The 20410-nt window shown below is 36.7% G+C and overlaps 1 protein-coding gene across 1 annotated transcript in view; it reads left to right on the forward strand.

The window, feature by feature from the left end:
* Positions 1–20410, forward strand: part of LOC138934867 (uncharacterized) — a 108300-nt gene that overhangs the window by 14767 nt on the left and 73123 nt on the right. The window contains 1 exon segment of the mRNA XM_070299009.1: positions 14239–14421. Within this exon segment, the coding sequence (XP_070155110.1) occupies positions 14239–14421 (183 nt within the window).

Here is a 20410-nt window from a genome sequence, read left to right on the forward strand (position 1 = left end):
CTTTCGCGGGATGATAAGACTCGAATGGCAAAGCAGGAGCACAGCGACGACGACGACGACGACGACGACGACGACGACGACGAATAGAAGCGAGTTTTGGGTTACAATGCATTTATTCGCGTATGTTGAATTCCTATATGCTATATTTCCATGGGGACGAAGACGGGAAGAATCTGGATATGTGGATATCTCTTGATCGCGATACGAATTTTACCGAGCGTGAGAAGCACATCTTTCTTACACACGAGGAGAGGACAAGGAAAGAAATCTGCTCTTGCCTCTGATACGGCCAATAGCTCTTTGGAATATTTCTCGTCGAGTACGGGCACGAATAGAAAATATCATGCGATCTGGGCTCTGTTCCCGTCGAGAAGACTCTTCTCTCCTTCGGTATAATAGTCATGTCTAAATGCAGCTGTGCAATTCACACAGCATCCCTGTACAATATTCAACGTGCGTTACTGAAGGAAACGTGTATCTCGAAAATAAATTTGCACAAGTCGAATAGTTTTCAACGTGTTATATTTCGTGCTTTAAATATATAATAGGATATTTTTTTGAAAACATATAATACATTATCTACATTTTTTCTAAAATTTTACAACAGCTAGATATGCATCTCTTAGTAATCGCAATGTATATCGTATTGAGAATAATAGATTTGAAAAAAATATAAAATTTGTTTTGACATTACAAAGATGATAAATTTGAGAATTATCCTTAGGTGAGGGAGAACATTTTTATGTTTTTCAAAAATAATACATCAACTAAATTATAACATAACTTCCATACACACACACATACACATATGTATAAAAATTATTTCAGCGAAAATATCATGAATATGGTCAGTATCAATATTTATCGAACGTCACGTATCCTTGTAAAACTAAAATATGAGATTTCTTTATCTTCGGGAAGAATAAAAAACTTGAGAAAGACAAAAATGTTTTTGCGTTGTACGTTGGATATTCGATATAAATCCTATTTCGTAGACAATTTCGCTAAATTGACGTAAAGTTTCTCGCTACAGTAGCCGTGCATTTAGGTGCGACTTTACGACGGTAAGTCTCATCGACATCCGGTGTCCTTGCACGTTGCCATTTGCTCGTATTGTTCGTATAATTTGATCTCTTTTATTACATATTTATTACGGTGCTTACAAATAAAGAGTAAAAAAGATATTAAACGCTATTAATCGATAAAGAGAGAGAGAGAGAGAGAGAGAGATGCAGCTTTCTCGCTTAGTAGTTATCATTTGCATCGTGCTTTTTCTCGTGCGGCAAAAAGACGCTTGGGTGTGACAAACTATTAAAATAGTATAAAACTGTGTCGAGCTCCTCGAAATTGCACAGAATTAAGAGAGACTAATGCTCACGATGATACGTGAAGTTCACCAACATTATGTGTAATCCATCGATGATCTCTTTATATTGTGAGATTATTTCCTACGTTTTACAAAGGGTATTGCAAACGTTATGTAGCACATATATATAAAACGGGAATCTATTATCTACGAGAATCGCTAGTATTATGAACCTTGAGTAATACTATAATGCTGAGGGTGGAACTAATTTGATCCCTTAGCTTCGTTCAAACACCATAATGGTCGAGAAAGACGCGGGATATTTCCGCGTTTCAATTATCTTGAATTAACGCACCAATTATCTGGAATGTAGGATTATTTACGTAAGCGCATTACGATTGCGATATTAAAAAGCGCGGCGCTAAAGCCATAAAATTATCATGAATCCTAGTCTTGGGGTCTTGAAAGGACTGGGCGTAACCTCGCGAGGTAAGCTCTGTGTGTGCGCATATAATTGTTCCGAGAATATATGATCATTCTTGAAACGTTATGTGTTTGAAAGAATGATTTTTTATTCTTTACTCGGATACAGTACGCGATCGAGTCGCTCGAGACCGAGTGCGCAGCCGGTCGCCTGTCATCGATGTTTGTCTATAAGCTATCGCGAGAATCGAGGATATATATCTACGGATATATCGATCGGTAATCACTTTTTCTACTAAAGTTCGACCAGCAGCAGCTGGCTATAACCGTGAATGCGAATCGCGAATCTGCGACAGGCACATGTTCAGACGACACGATGTCGGGGACATTTTCCGATACGAAAGACGCTCGAGAAAAATTGCATTTCCGTTGCATTCCCTAGTCTAGTGCTACATAAGAGACATGAATCTAAATAAAACAAACTAGAATGTTATAGATAATCGTCGAAAGAGAGACAGAGAATGTACTTGTATTTATAAAAATTTTTGTAAATTAAAAAATAAATTCTTAAATTGAAAAAATTTTTATTTTATTAAATATTGAAAGATGATTTCTAACGATATGAAATGTTTCCGATTGCACATCGTATAAGCGCACGCACTTGCATCGTTGAGCAAATGCATATACGTTTAAAACATGCATTGTTTTTCAAAATTTCTCGCTTATCGCTATTTACATTATTTATTTTTGCCAAATGAAATACTTTTCCATTTTTCATTTCTGTATTCGCGTCGCGCGTCCGTGCATAGTTCGTTTCACAGTGCAATAAATTATTGACAAACAATATCTCCGAGATCCGTTCCTTTCGCATCATCGTGCGATTATCCTACGAGCTTTTCTACGTCACGGAAATATAAATCCATCTTTTTTACTCGCCGTGATACGCGCACGTAGGCAAAAGTTACGGGCCGATTTCTCATACGGGGAAATTCTAAACGGAGCGGAGTTCTCCGCTCCGGGAAAACTTTTGCAGCTTTTGTCGCGGGTGGAGCTGCCGCGATTCCATCTTCCGGAGTCATAGGGGCGCATGTTTCTCTTTTTATTTTTTCTCCCAAATTCCCGGAGAGAGAAGTTGCGAATCTCGTTTACCCCCTTCATCTCGCGCGCGCGTCGTGCACTTTGCGCGTTTCGCTTCCTGAACTTTCGCAAATAAATACGGGTATAGAAATGATATCTCGGGAAATTGAAATGAATAATATGGATAAGATGTCCCTTACAAAGAAATCACGTAGAAGCGTATAAAAGAATCTGTAAATGAAGCTTTTAGAAATTAAGCTTTTATGTTTTTTTTTGAATATTTTTTATTAGAGAGAGAAATATTATAGAAAGAAATACGAGAGGGGGAACGAGAAGGGACATATTGTACAAATTTGTTTATTTCTATAGAGTGAAACTGTTAAGTACAACGAACAGTCTTTTAAACCGTGTATTTAGAAATGAAGTAAGTATTGAGTAATAAAGTAGTGAGATTTAGTTGCATGTTTGTGTGCCAATTCCCACGTATCCCGAGTAATCCGGATAGAATTTGGTGCGCTAAACTGAAGAAGAGGTAGATTTTCCTCTCTTACGTCTGTAAGATAAGAACAGGTATTACGGCGTTGTTAGGCCAACAACGCGGACGAGAAGAGATCTTACTTTGTAAAACTCTTCTTTTATCATCATGTTCCGTCCGAGTTCTTTTTTTTTTTCAGTTTCTCGCTTTCACGATTTTGTTCCTGCCTTTAAAAGTTTCTCTCTGAATTGTTCCTCTTTCTTTACATAATAAAAGTTCTCGTCGGTTAATTAACGCATAAATTCGCTTTTTAATAAAAGTAAAATAATTTGATATAAAATAAAATAAAATAAATATTTTTATGCCACTAATAATGATAACTTTAAATTTTACATATTTTATATAATCCGTAAATATTTCAGGAAATTTTTATAAATGTTTCTCTCAGTTGCTATTGCAGCCTTTGTTCAATGCACGAAACGCACATAACTTTCAAGTTTTCTTTATAAAATATGCCGGTATTATACAGTTACTCGCTCGACAAGACAAAAATAGGCCGAGAGGAATGCCGCAGTATATTGGAGAAAACTTTTTAAAAAGCGGCCTTTATCCTTTTTAACCGTACCGTGAGAATTTATGACTACAGCGCTATCATTAAATTATACAGAGAGGGTGTACAATCGTGCCGTTGAAACGTTTATCAAACTTTTGTTTAACTAACAGCTATCAAGCAATTTTCGTCGTAACTCTAACGAGGCTGCTTCTCTCAAATCCGCAATAATGTAGCAAAGTCCATAAATTTAGTGGGCGAGACTCCATCATAAAGTTGGTTTGCGGATTTTATTGCCGAGACGATTATAACTTTGTCGCACCTGCGACAATTATGGTAGACATCGTAGGGCAACGTTAAATTTACACGTCGTACGAATCTTGTCTCGCTACGGTTAAGACCGCGCAAGTGTCTGTTTTCAGATATCACGTTAGTTGTCGTCGCTTTTATCGTTTCGTCTTAAATCTCTCGAACAAGCGACTTAACGATACCGCCGAGTTCCGTTGAATTTCATTCCCTGTGCAAAGGTATCTCAGGGCTATTAACGTTAGTAGTCTCTTGTGCCGCGTCGCACACTACACAAATGACTTTTCGGCAATCCGCGCCAACGTTCGACAATTATTCAATTATATAGCGATTATACTGGAATAGAATACTGGCGTGCACTTAACGCGGTGTACTTAACGGTTAAGTTTTGCGAGAGCTTGTGAAAGTCGCGCACAATGTACGTATGAGTAAACTAAACTTTGGAATATTCCGTTTGTTCCGTTCGAACCAGATAAGACCGCACCAGCTGCATCGAGACAGCTTTGCATCTGAATAAGGAGATTTCAGAACCATCCGAGGAGATAATTAATAAACAATTGATTTATCTTTTATATACATATACCGAATGTATCTGAAATAATTCAAGGGGCTTAAGAACTTTATTCCGAGCTTGGCAAATTAATGTTTTCACAATATACGTTTTTATGTTTTTATTTTAGTGACTTACTTTACTTTATAATTTACTGGGCTACCAAATTTCAACCTTCTGCCATTTTTTTTTTCTGGAATACAGCCAATTTTTAATTTTTTCCCCAAACTTTAGGGGCTCTAGCTCGGAGGAGGGTTTATTTGCGGATCCATGTTCATAGGAAAAAAGAATCTTATTTTGATCTCTAGAATATGCTCCTAAAATTTAGTGCATCATTTCAGATACACCCTGCATATACATATACACATATGGTACATTTATATAGTGACACTGAGGCCAAAATTGCTCGCACAAATTACTTTGTTAGACATTTGATGAATCGAAATTCTTCCCTTTTACGATGCAAACTTTCTTCGGAGCGCGGATTTACGGTACTTTAATATGAACTTGTATAATGTCCGGATGACGAGACGTGACAAAGTGGAAATTTATACCGTCGTCTCACTTACACGAAGGCGAAAGAAGCAAGGGAAGGAAGGAGAACATTTTTTCGATCGTATTTTCTCGGATCAATTCGCGTCGAAATTGGGAGAATTTCGAGGTAGCTGAGGGACAAAACACTTTAGAAGTTTGTTGCACTCGCATATATACATATTACCGAGAATGCTCCGGTAGTTTGCGTGTCCTTCTGACCACTTTCACGACTACTGTCGCGTCGTCACATGGTCCAAAAGTTTTCCGTTGATCTCCAATGGTTCTCGTTGAAATTCCAAACACAGTTCGCGCCACAGCCCGCTCTTTCGCTCTCTGCCTCTGACATCGAATTTCAATATTTTCTCGAGAAGTTATTTGAATGGCGCGCTATCGATCTTTCCCAACCATTCGTGGTAATAAAGCTAGCCAATATTTAAGAGAGCATAATATAGTTCAATACGAGAAGGGAATAATATATTTCATCTCCTTATATCGAGTCCTACATGTTTTAAAATATACAATCATGTCATGAATATTCGAAAAAGATATGCGGAAAAAGAAAAGAAGAAAAAAAAATTTTTTTCTATCAAATATGATATTTTTTATTTATTTAATTATTCGTCCAAAGATCAAGATTAAGTAACTTAAATTATTATTCAAGATGTATGTGTGAATAAATTGAGACAATATTGATAAAACATTTGCACGTGATAAAGAAAGAAACGTAAGTCAGTCATATTGAATACTAGATTTGATAAAAAATTATTTCTCACGACGGATCAAAAGCGATGCTCTTTTACGGGACTAAATTTTATAAATTGACATTGTCGAGCAACTTGCGTCGCATCGATCATGGAACGTTCGTAATTTCATTTCGGTGTACGAACGGACATCGGAGTTTGCTATCGATGACCCGGATGGTGTCTCTTCCGCGTTGCGGATACAAAAGCCGGATTAATGATGTTGTAGACGACGGGCGAAGCGATCTTACGGTAACGAAACCTAAGGTTTCGAGAAGGAATTAAAATACTATAAGCCTCCGCAATTACGTTTGATATTCGTATTATGAATTCAACAATCTTTAAACGAACACGCCGTTTTGCCGGCTGACGCTACAGGTACTCGTTGAATATGAATAGGTTGCTTTTTTCGATCCACGTTGACAATAGCGAGAAGAATCCGAGTATCTCTACCTGTCTACGGTATCCATCTATATCTATCTTTTCAAACAATCATCTCGACAAGCGCAGAATAAAAATCGAGAATATATTGTTTCTGAAATAGTTTTATTCTGGTATCTTTTTTAAGGTAAAGAACATTTATACAAAAATCTGTGTACATACGTGCGCAACGCAAATAATTTGAATTATCTCTCTGTAATAAAACGTAATAAACTTAACCAACATGAAATTAATTCTAAATGAAAGACGAAATATCTATATGTAATCTTTTAAAGAAATGCTGGAATATTAATGACGATTGAATTATTTGTCGCGGATAAATTTCTCTCTCTCTCATTCTCTCATTCTCTTCCTTTTTCTTTAACGAAAGATTTGGATTAATGCGATAGAAATTGCAATACATTCTCTCTGAATCGTAACAGATCTGTGTCTTAGACGCGCGTCGTTCACAATAAAGATCGACGGCCAAGATCTTCGATCAAAGACCAAAGACTTTCAAAAAGACAAAGGAAATGACGGTTAATAGTTTTTAACGGAGAAAACTCGTCATCTTTTCTTTCGAAAGATGTCGAAAAGCTTGGTCTTTTGTTGGAGCACAAGCGAGAGAAACTTGAAACGAAAGGTATGGGACGTGACGGGAAAGTTCAATCAAGAGATTCCGTATAAAGTTGCATATACGCGGTAATAAAGCACACCGGTACTTAAGCGTACCTAACGAACGTTACGTCAAAATCCACACGAAATAACGCGTGCCGACGGTTATTCAGCAGCGCTAATACCGTATATTCGCACACACCCTAGAATCTCGTTACCCGCGTTCCATCGTGTCTCTCTCGTATGTCAACCCCGGAAATATTTTCCGTTAAATGAACTTTCTTCCCCTGGATACGTAATTTCGGGTGTCTTATAATCTCTCTCTAATTTATTTTTTACATTTCGATTAATAGAGATGTGTGTGACGTAGAAAATTTTATGATTTTAATTTAGCTTCATCCGACTTGTGCAATTATTTTACCCATTCAACAAATTGATTTTTTTATTCGCGAATAATTATTTGAATAATTCCAAGGAAAGAGATACAGATTAATTGGGAAAATTTTTTCTTTGAAAGAAAAATTATAATCTTGCTAAAAAATTACGTAAGCGATTACTTTAAATATGTAGATTTGACCGCTACATCTGAGTAATTAAATTTTTTTTTTTTTTTTTTTTTTTTTCAAATTTTATTAATGACGTTGATTATCTGAAACACGCGTTGCCGGGTATATATAGCGATGAAGAAAACGTAACGCTGAGCCAGCTATGAATTTCCGCGCGAGCTACGCCGGTTGTCATCGGAGACGGGATTGAAGGGGACAATGAAAGAAAGGACGGTAACCCGCACACAGGCTAGCGGAACGGTACGTTTACGAGACTCGGCTAAACGCTGTGCTTCCGAGAGACGATGGAATGAATGACGCACACTCGAGAGACACTGCGAAACGTTTGCGTTTACGAGGCGGCGAAAGATTACATTTATACGGAAGATAGTGATATGATTTTACTAGAGACAGTGATGTATTCGACTTAAAATAGCGAGTAACGTAATAAATTTACAACCATCCTCCGAAAGAAAGAAGAAAGATTATCTTTCTCTAATCAAAATCTTAAAATATGAAAGTAAAGAGATTTGCGAAAAGAAAAAAAAAAAGAAAAATAATTGTTGTGTGAATTGTAATGGGTGTGCGAGCATGAAAAAATCTTGATAAAAAATTGAATTTATAATTGAATTGAAGGGGCGTTATAATATATAAATCCGCTACTGGGGCAAGAAGCGGTAAGAGGATGCGTTTGAGGGAGATGGGAAAAAGATATGCCTGCTAGAAATGGTAAAGGAATAAGACTTGCGAGAGACGACTTTTGCTTTACTGTTAGCGAATTTAATAAAACACTACACGCATCTATCTTTTTCCAAGAGGATAAATTATCTAATGAAAGACTTATATATATAATGTACGAAAAATATGAGAAAAATGTAGGAAAATTATACGATACATACATACGATTAATTTTTATATATGTATATCTTAAAATAAAATATTATTCTTTCTCGTTTATCATAATAATTTTTATCAATTTAATTTAATTTATAATTAATTTCTTTAACATTACATTTTATATTTAAATAAATATTAAATATTTATGAGAGAAAAAGAGAAAATGAAGGTAAAAGAGAGCTGATAGGAAAATTCGATTAGGGGATGCGCAAACGCTTACGCATTTATCGTCGTGTATATTTTAATTAATTTAAGATTCCACAACAGTAACCCTATATAAGAAAATAGTAGTTAATTCATAAAGACGGCGTTGTAAGAGAGAGAGAGAGAGGTGCTATACAATATAATACGACTCGCCGTCTTTGTCGCAGTCAGCGACAGCGGATGAAAAGAAGGGAAAAGTGGTAGGGGAAAGGAGAGTGGGGGAACTCGGCGAGCGCGGTGCGCGGTGCGTGACTGCGCAAGTCAGTAGTCAGTCCGTCGGGAAACGCGCGGTTGAAAGGACGCGTGACATCTTGTCGGAACGTTCCGTACACGTGGTCGCGCGAACGTATTTCTTTCTCTTCTCGCGCGTCGGCGCTTTCCGGAGGAAACGCGCGTGAGTGTGTTACGTGTGCGTTTGTGCGTGTGTTATATGCAACCAAGTGTAATGTAGTGTAGCGTCTGACGTGCTCCGACGATCACCGTGATAGCCTAACCTAACCCCGACGCTGCGGAATGAAGTAATGGTCAGCTTTAAGAGCAACAACGTACCCAGGTATTTTTCTCGACGCACTCGTACGGATTCGTTCGATTCGCTCGACGACCGCAAATCGGGTGGGAAACCTTACACAGACGGAAGGGATTAAGTGAGAATTAAATGAATTATTTTTCATCGATGTGTGTGTGTTTGATTTTAACATGAATATTAAAGCGCGAACGTTGCGCGTTTTCTGTTTTTTTTTTTTTCCTCCGGCACGGCTAATCTATATTAACGAACGATTACGATCTCTAATTACGAACTATATTACAAACTCAACTGTTTGGATTAATCTTTGAAAATAATTTTACTCGCGATATATAATATCGAAGAATTTTTATACTCATGTTGCGTTTACAAAAATTCGGTGGTTTATCGCAACGTAAACACGGTAAGGAAAGGATGCTTAATTAAAAATACAAAGTGTACACAAAAGAGAAGAAGAAAACATAGGGCTTTCGAGACCACCGCGATGATGATGACGTATTGGAGCGCTATTAAAGTCAAGTATAGAACGTCTCTTTGTGTATGTGTGTGTTTCTAGAGTTGCTTGCTTTCAGCAAGATTCGAACGTCGAGCATATGCTCGCCGTATGCGAGCGAAATGACTTGTAACACAATAACGAATCGCTCAAATGCATCCTTCGGTATTATATTTATAAACCAACGTCACTTATACCTCCTACGATGCACGATGCATCAATTTTTTTGCCAAACTTTTACAAATCGCAAGAGTGTCACGTTGTATTTTAATGGAAAAAAAAAAAAACGAAATCGAAAAGAGCACCAATGCATCAAAGAAACGCGAGATTAATATAATTTTTATCTCCGATACTTTAATTATCGATAAGTATCGATTATCAGGTTATTAACGATGATAGATAAACTTTATCCGATTGTTATCTAAATATTAACGGAACATCGGTTGTCTGACGTTTTTTTTTTTCAAAGACAAAATTATTTGTGTGGTACCGTTTCGATCGCAAACATCGTAAGACCTGTTGTGGCCATCTCCTGGTCGATGTAAGGTAATTTCCAGTCAGGTAGCATCTGCCGCGGAAGCCAATGCCCGCATGAACGAGAGAGATACCTCGTCATCAGTTTCCGATTATCATGCTTTTCTACCTTCTCTTTTTCACTCCGTTTCCCCCCCCCCCCCCCCATCCTTTGGTCGTTTCGATGCAAAAGTTTGCCCACGATGGCACGACTTGTTCGCGATCATCTAACGTAAGCCGTAATATTATTAATGAGAACGAGAAATAAATTCATCAGATTAAAAACAAGGAATAACAAGACAAGGAAGCAAGGAATAATGAATTAAGACGGCGATTTAATTTATTCTATTGAAAATCTTTTCTTTAATATTGAAGCAGTGTAATAAATATATCTGCGCAAATTTTTTAAACTTTAATTATTCATAAAATTAAGAATCATGAATCTCAAAAATTTTTAGTTCGTACGATACGACGAATCTTATCAACATTATTTTTCTTTTAACAATTTTTCCATAATTCTATCCAGTAATAATATATTTGATTAAAGATACTTTTTATTACAAACTATTGAATATATTTCGAAAATTGTTTTGTTGAAAGAACTCAAATATGTATTGTCTGCTATCGTCATTTAAAAAAATTGCAACAGTTGCTGTCGCAGAATTTTTATCGCGCATTCTCTGGAGCGTATTTTCGAGCTCTCGGAGATCGCAAACCGCTCGTTGGGAATCGCTGCGTTAAGGTTGAGAGATTTTACTGATGTCGGAGGAATCGACCCTGAAAAGATCGTGCCGATCCTTCGAATGTACGCGGCAATACGCTCTTACAAAAGGCTTACTGCACCGCAATATCGGAAGTAAATAATTTGGAATTTCCTGATATTTCCGCAATGTTGTTTTCAGACTTTTGTTGAATGAATAAAGTTTCTTCTCGACATCTCCTTTTCTCTCTCTCTCTCTCTCTCTCTCTCTCTCTCTCTCTCTCTCTCTCTCTTTGGCATTAATATTCTTATAACAAGTTTGAAAAAAAAAGGAGGAATTCACATTTATGTTGGTAGATGTTTTATAAATTTAAGGACATATGCAATGTCTTTAATAATACGTTATCGAGATATGTGTATTACATCTTATATTAAAAATTTTGCGAATAATATGAGCTACAGTTTTCTTTATTTTAGACTACAGTGTGCAAAATTAAAAATAATATCGATGCACATGTGAAAAACGGAAAATGCAACTGTTCGAACGTGGAACTTTATATCTCTACGGTTTTTCTCTTTTACTATTGTTATACCAAAAAAAAAAAAAAAAAAAAGAAGTAAAAATTTTTTATATCGCAATCATTCGTTTATTGACTTACGTCTTACAGTGAGCGTATTCTTTTTATTGCAAAAAATGCGAGTCGTAATTTTTCGTGAAATATATCGTATAAAGTTTGAGACGTATGCTCTGTGGCCTGGAATAAAGCGTGTCGTCTTTGCCGTCACTTTGAAACGTTTATACGCTCAAATACTTGACAATTTTCCCTTCTGTCTCAGCCTGGCGCTTCTCTCGTTTATTCTTTTCTTCTTTCGCATAACTTATTGTACATACGGGTACGGAATTGCACGGATACACGAACCACTGTATTCTTTCGTGACTCTCCGTTAAACATTTGCGACGGACCCTCTCAGGACCTGCACGACGGTCTTGAATCACGTACGTCGCGAGCACCCGGTGTTCATGGCGGTTTTAGGACTTGGATTTTTAAATCGTCCTACATATCGATCCAAACTCGCCGATAGTTTGAACGAAAATTCCGTATATTCGAGAAACTAAAGTTGAAAAAATATCGATACCGACATATCGAAGCTGCTAAAAAAAATTAGAGATACAAAGAAATGAAATAAAAAATATAGCTCTTGTAAAAAAAATTTAAATAAGGATTAAAAAGGCCGATACATATACGAATTGCAGATAATCCGTGCGATATAGTACAATAATAATGATAATAGCGAAATACTCTTTTATTCAAGTTATTATCAATATATTATTTAAATGGCATTTTTAAAGAGTCTCTAGGAATCGAAAACGAAAAGACACTCGTGCCATTGTTAGTATTCGTGTGTTGTTTATTCTTGCTCTCGTCTAATTACTGCAGTTCCCTGTTACATGCGTGAATCTTGATAACACGCCGACGCGGCACGTCTAATTATTCTCTTTCACGAAACGCACGTGACAGTCTTCATTTTGTCCCAAGCATCGCTATTCTTAGAAGTTTGCGCTCTCGTCTTCGTTTCGGTGCATATACTCGGGGTCGATGGCGCGCAATCAAAGTTCTGTCTTGCATAGAATTATTGTCGGTTATTAAAGCTTATCAAACTTGTCGGCAAAGTACGATGTTTCGCCGTCTTATGAGAAATTTTTAAAGTCTCGTATTAGTTTATGTGAAGACTGTTGCATGCATTATATATTTATCGGAAGCATATGTGTTTTTTTCTTTCCATTTCTTTTTATCGGGCGACTAGATGATAGCGGCATGATAAAATGGGGAAACTAGTTCGGTGGGGTAGATAAGAGTCCTTAACACTTATAAAAAAGACCTGAATCGTTCCTTTCGACACTTCCGGTCTCACGTTCCGTCTCACGCGCTAATACGCGATAAAATCATTTACTTACGAAACGCGTCACACAATTTTAAACATAATTACACTCATAACACGAATTTCACTTTGGTTGGGCTTAATTTTTTTTTTTTTTTTTTCCCCGATTACTATGGAAGATGTAAATTAGAACGCGAATTAAATAATTGAACTCGCGACATATCGGTTTACATAAATTTGCACAAATTGTTGGTATTTATGCGTCAATATAATTATAGATTTGTTTTATAATTTCATGTTTCTATTCTGAAATTTATAAGAAACGAATACCTTTTTCTTACGCAGAGCAAATTTACATTTGTTAGAAAATCTCAATCTTTTAATTAGTGGACCAATGCTTTCTTTCGTAAACAGGAATTCGAATATATGAAAATGTTTCAAACAAATAGCAAAGTTTTTGAACTCGTGTATCGTGCACACACTTTACCAGAGAATTTCAGAATAAAGGAGTCCAGGTGCGAGATGGTACTTTACGACCGGAAGTACGAGCGGCCCTCTGTAATTACTGGCAGGTGTGAAAACAAATCGAGTCCTACAAAAATTCATAATGAGAAACACATTGAAAGAGACATTTTGTGCATTGTAGCTTCTCTTATTTACAAAGAAGATTTTTCACCAATGATGAGGCCATTAATTTAATTTCAGACATCATTCAGTATCTCTTTTTACGAATCTGTGTTTTATTGTTGATAAAGTATTTTTTATCTTTAGAATTTATTATATTTTATATTGGTCGATAATTTTGATAAATATCCAGGCGTAACGTGCTACGATTAAAATAAGCATTAGATTTGATTCGGGAAAAAAAAAAAAAATTAAATACACAACTGATTTGATAACATCTCATCAATTATTGGATAAAAATTAGAATTCTTTGTGTATTGAAATTGATTTTGAGAAAAACATGTGTGATAAACGTTTTAATGTCTATTAAAGGAAAAACGAAAATAAAGAACATAATTTTTCAAATATTAATTTTAATTTAAAAAATGGAAAAGAAGATGAGAAAAAGGAGATGTTTTGTTTTTATAAACAAATTTTTTTATAGAATAGAGTGAGAAGATGTAAGATAATAGTTTTTTTACTTTGCTCTGCAGATACTTTATTACAAGAAAATAGGAGCTCGAACAGATACAATGTCTTATAAATTTTTTCATCTTGATAAATTTGCATTCTCATGTATGAAATTAAAAAAATTTACGCCATATCTTTTTATGTGACTCTTTAATTATCTGTCTAAAATCAACGTTTCGCGAATCTGATTTTATCTTGCGCTGGTTGTTACCGACAGAAAACATCCTTCTACACGGTCGACCATTGGTACGGTACCATCGGTATATACCCGGTGGCAAAAAAGAATAACCGTGCGAGAGAGTTTCATCATCGGTCGTCTGATCAAGTTTTTTTTATCCCGTTGATGTTTCAGCGAGCAGTCGACGCCACATCGCCATCTGCTTGTGTCTTTGCGAGGTACCCTGAGCCATTCTCATAATCATCAGCACAATCATTCTCACAGACATGAACTACCACCGACGTATCTCACCCCTCCGCCACCACCACCAGCGTCGAATTACATCACGGTGCAACGCGGCTGCGTTTTACATTCAAGGTAAGTCACAACTCTGTTTTCATCGCCCTAAGGACTGACTTAAAGGGTTGCTGCTAATATATTTTAGTAGACATTATTTATTTCAACGACTTTCCTTTAAAGTTGTATAGATTTCAAAATCATAGTGTGTTGTAAAAAAACCAAGTATTATTTGTCTTTAGACATGAGACTCAGATTTTTTATTCGCAGTCTTGTTATATACGGTTGTTTTTGTTTTTTTTTACGATTCATCTGTTATCAATTCATATAAGGAGTCTCTCTTTTTACCTTTATTATATATATTATTAATTCTTTACGTAATAACGGGAAATATTTTACGATTCTCACTTTATCATAATGAAAACTTTGCATAAGAGGGAAAGACAATAGATGCCAAAGCAAAAATGCCGAGACTTGTTTTTTTCGCCAAATATATTTGATATTCAAAGCAACATGACGCGAGAATAGACGAACGGGGATTGATCGTGCTGCTCTCCTTATTGCGGATTCTACGATAACGCGATGTGTTATTTAATGCACCGCCGAGATGATCGATCGTATCGCGTCTTTGGCAGCGATCAATTTCGAGAATCGAAAGTTTTTAGTAAGATTAAATTTTAATTATAACTTTGATCGTATCGTTCTATACGATTTTGTTCCATTACGGATTCTCCCTTCAAAGTATTGTCTCTCGAACGTCCATTGAATTTTTACTGCAGGAATGTAATTTATTATTTTAAAACAACTTTAATTCCTTTCTAACTCATCTTTTATTTCTTTTTTATTTAAATAATCAATCAGGATCATTTTGACATTTTACTGATTTAACAAAGTAATTTTTATTCGATAATATCGAGCTAGTTTACGGATTTTTTAACGAATTTATGAAATTTATTTTTTTATCGGATATTCTTCATTTTATTTCCGCCTTTCTCTAATTTTCTCAAATATCCTATTTCGCAACTCTCGTTGTTGCAAATGATATTTCAAACACGATAACTCAAAAGATGCGGCAAGTGTCATTTAACATGACACGGAATACCGCTTCTGGTAACAATACGATCGCTCGTGGATATGAGCCGCCTAATGTCGTTGCGAAATTAGATCGGTGTAGTTGGCATTAAATGGAAGTAAGAAGGATTGCAGGGAGCTCGAAGAAAGTGGTCGAACAACTCGTTCGACGATCTCTTTTTCTCTTTCGAAAGGGGGCTCCGAGTTTTCCTCATCGTTAAATCTCGTACGGCGCTTGGGAATTTTTGTTGAACGAACGTACCGTAAACTCGTCCGGATATCCGCGAGCAGCTTTTTTAACTTGTTAACTGCCAAGTTTTTGCTTACGCAGCTTACGCGACCCATGTCGCCTATGAAGAAATCGTAAGAAACGGTGAACTGCATTAGTGTAGCAGAAGCTTGAAGCAATCGAGTCCAAGTGCGATATTGATTTCGCGCGAGTAGATTCAATAATCGTTGCATTTTCCAAGTGCAACTTGGCAAATAAATTTTCAACCCGAAACAACAACAGTGCCCTTGCTAGTACATTTTTCGAAAAGTAATTAAATCTTTAATTCGATTACACAGTATCATCCGGACTTTGTACATGATGATGTATGTAAAACGCAAATAAATGAAACAATATATGATTAGATTGGATTAGCAAGTGGCAGGCATAAGTAAGAGAAAAGAGAGAATTCAATTAATGTGTTTTGTCACATTTGTGACAAGTAGTCTTTTGTGTCGCGAATATTTTTTGAGATCCGCAAACACACGTACAATAGAGATTAATTTTTAATCCGCTCCTGCCGCTTTCTTCGTTCGAGCGACTTTGATTTAATTGCCACGCTGGTCGATCCACTTTCTGCTTTCTTCGCGATACGTATTTCGCGATATCCGGTCGAACTTGGGGGTCCTCGCTGTCGCGATATTGTCTATGTGAAATAAGTTTATCCGGCGCCGAGAGTCTCGTCGCGCCATTACTTTTCATTCCTTATCCTCTTGTACTTTTTCCATCCTTCCCGCTGAAACGTGAAAACGTGTCCGTTATTCGCGACAGGGCTAGGAAGTTTCTACTCGTTTTCGTGCTTTTTTCGCAAAATAATGAAAATAAATTCAATTGTGTGCGCGGTAATAGAGACACATTGTTTATAGTCGGATACTCCTCATTTGAATCTCGTTTTTCGCTTCGTATCTTCATTCTTGGGATGCCGTCATACTGTAAATTGCTCGCGTTGAGAATCGTTTGAGCTGTTTTTATGATATGCGCAGAATCGTCTCTGGTGCTTGAAATTGTAGCTGCATCCACACCCTTTGTAACTGTATCCATAGTTTAACTTTCATATATTTCCGTCATACTTTATATTCCTTTTTCATGCTTTTATGCTTTACATTAACGTAATTGTGTAACGTGAGTAAAATTAATAGTAGAAGATAATCTGCAAAGATAAATTATTATCATATTTAGAAAGCGTTTGATTGCGCATTAAACTTTTCGAGGCGTATTTGATATATTAATTTTTAAGTTATCATTGTCTTTCTTTTTTTTAAATTCTTTAATTATCTTTTTAATTTTTAATTCCAACAAAAATTATATTATGGTAATTTTCAATTAAACTTAGGAATAAAAGTATGCACGTTCTGAAAATTATAAATTCAGAAATTTTGCGTTTTGTTAATTTAATATAATCTAGGGTTTAACAAACTAATCTCTGATGACAAATAGATTTCAGAAATACGCGTGTATTCTCCCTCTTTTTGTTTATCATCTCTCTTTCTCTTTCTCTTTCTCTTTCTCTTTCTGTCGCCACGTCGATTCTCTTCGTCTCCCTTCGTCTCCCTTCGTCTTTCTTCACGAGCGAGTGATAACGCGTGATTAACGTTCTCTTTATCCGTCACGCCCGGCATCAAGATTTCTTGCCTCTCTATTCGTTCCTATCGACTCGCAATAGGTCGAGATTCGATCTGCCCTGGTTTCGCTTATCCTCGTTGAGATTTCGTTTCTGTTCTCACCTTTCGTATTCTGTCGTTTCTCTCCCATTTTTCTAACATAGCTTGCTTTTGCATCCCATCTGTTGCCCACACGCTTTCAAACGACAAACGCGCGACGAAAATTACTGAGCGAGCCCCTCGTCACTTTTTTCTCCGCGATTAAATGCTCTCGATTCATCGGATGTCGGACCGGAAATTTTCGCCGCGATTCTGTTTTCTCCGAATTTTCTTCGAGTTGTCGAAATTCGAGCCACGCGCGAAATTAGTTTCGACAGAAGGACGAAGAACGTCGACGAAAAAAAAAAACGGGAAAAGCAATTTATTGATCTTAGAGACACGAGGTTAATCGATATCATAATTGACCGCGTCTACTTTTGAATACGAATAATTGAAAGACACGTTTGTTAAAATATATGGACGTATCTTTTAATAGAAGACGATTAACACTTTTAATTTAAGACGGAGCAAAAATGAAATCTAAATGAAAGAGCTAAATGAAAAAAAAGAGTCAAGAGTTTGCGAGAGAAATTATACCAGGTGGTGGAAATCGTAATAGGGAGAGAAAAAAGTGGGTTGTAAAAGGGTTGCCGTTCGATCGAATCTTATCGGTTAGACTCGCTCGAGGCGTTGTTCCAATCTCTTCGTACCGATTCCGAATAGTATCGATGCGTCAGCTGGATGTGAGAGACAAGTACGACATACGAATGCAGGACAATGTAGACTCGTTGTTTATTTCGCTCCTCACGTTCCTCGTGCATAAAAATGTCCGTTGTCGAAAATAGCCCTACATTTTTGCGACATTCAAAAGTGGTAAAGTGGAAAACTTTGAGCCGCGTGCTCGTTGGCGAAATTTTTCAATATTTTTGCGAAAATATATCACGTACGAACGACGTAAATTTCTTAGTATGCTCTTACGTGGGGGATAAAAAGTTGTGAATTTTTTATAATTTAATCATCGGCTGTATTTTGCATAAATTGTCTACAATGGTATTAAAAATGATGAGAGAAAGAAAAGAAAGAGAATATCTTTCAAGTATAATTTAAACATAAATTTAAATAGATATATATATATATTGTTGTTATCTGAAAAAATTTATAATTTATTACGTATAAATGTGTATGCCTCTTTTATATTCAAGATACATATATTACATATATATTGTATAATGTCTTAACTGCGATTGAAATATTATTAATACTCGTTACGGGATTGTAAACAAAAATTGTAACGTACATGTAACATGAAACATAGCGAAAAGAATTAACGGCTCGCGTTACGCTATTAGGCGCGCGAATGCTAGAATTTGCTGTAGGTACCGTAATGGTTTCCGCAGGACAAGCCGAAGATGCTGGCGAGGAGAGAGAGAGAACGGCCGTAGCGAATAGCCGGCGCTTTGTCTCGAAGTCTATAAATAACTTAAGTCCAGGCCGTACATCGTGTTCCCGGGGTGTTATTTCCTCCGCGAGACAGAGCATCCCCTGCTATCGGTCCATGGTATCTTTCGCGGTCCTCGGAGAGAAAGGTCTCTCTCTTTCTCCCTTGGACGTTTGGCTATTAACTCCGCGAGGGAGAAGACTGGTATCGATGATAAATAGTTATACAAAAGTTTTTAGCGGAACAAAACTCTCATCGTAAAGAAATGTTTATTTTCCCCAGAAAGTTGCAATTTACGGTGACGGATAATTTTTCTCGCAGAGACGCGATAGATATTGGAGCGGACGACGCTCGAAAGACCGGACAACGATCGTCGACAACTGCGAACGTCGCTTTAACCGGGTTTTGAATTATTAATTCGCGGAGACGCGTACAATACCCGCGGTTAATTGCGCGCGTCGCTGCAACGTTATTTTATCCCGTGGGTAAATTGAAGACTAGTTAATTAACTGCTTCTCTCCGTCGCGTTTCTCCGCGCTACGTCATCGCAGTGCGTCGCGCGTCGTACGCTAATTAATTCCATTTTCATGCGCAACTTTTTAATCCACTTAACGTAACACCCGCGTCGACGCGTCGTCGCGTCGTCGCGCTGCCCTCCGTTCCATTTCTTGTCGCTTTCGGCGCGAGGGATATTTATTTAAGCTCATTACTCTGCAATCCCTCGCGCCACTGGTAATTAAGAGTGATTATCTTCCGCATATTTCTACTCTGGGATTTGTACTTTTTAATAAAAATAAAAGTAATTATTTCTATCCTGTTTGCGTACCAAGATAAAAAACATTCACCAGCATTCAAACGTCTATCGTTAAATAAACGAGAAAAGATTTCATCTTTCGTATTACGCGAAATGGAGGAATGGATAATATTAATCCGCTGAGAGTTTCTTAAAGTAGATATTCTTATTCATAAATACAATATATAAGATTTAAGATTTCGGCTCTGTGAAAGTTTGAGAGATATTTTAGAATTTTGTGCTACAGTTTCAGTCGGGTTTTCCGTCTTCGATACGAATGTATTGTACGTAGCTCGCGATACACGACGCGCGTACCCTCTCGTTTGTCTCAATTTCAGACCATTGTAAAGCACCTTCTAGCATCGTGTTTCAGGTGCCGAAGTTCTCCGAGATAATCCAACTTTCATTCACGCATATGCATGTTAGATAGACGCAAATATATTGTGCCAAGATGCGCGGATCTCTCTCTTGAAAGCCGCGATCGCAATTCGCGCATTTACGCATTTCTGATTACACGTATGATCATGACTACGCGTATATGTTGGAAAGCATTTCGTAAAATTATTTCTTTTGCGAGAAGACTTTGTCATCGATATTTTACGGAAAGCCTAAGCTTTTCGTAAAGGAGCTCAATTTACAAAGATGTTACTACGATGTATCATAAATATTGTATATCGAAACAGATAACGAACGATACTCTAGATCGTCATAAAAAATTACCATATTATACTCTAAAAAATTCTCTCTATTCTTGTCAATAGTAATTTTTTTTTTTTTTTTTTTTTTCGTCAAACTACGATCGAAGGTTTTTTCTTCTATACTTTTGCACATTGAAATTATTTCATCGATTATATCGGTAT

The sequence above is a fragment of the Polyergus mexicanus genome, unplaced genomic scaffold, assembly GCF_030449975.1.
Source record: "Polyergus mexicanus isolate NDT 795.1 unplaced genomic scaffold, iyPolMexi1.0 SCAF_7, whole genome shotgun sequence".
NCBI classification, from domain to species: Eukaryota; Metazoa; Arthropoda; class Insecta; order Hymenoptera; family Formicidae; genus Polyergus; species Polyergus mexicanus.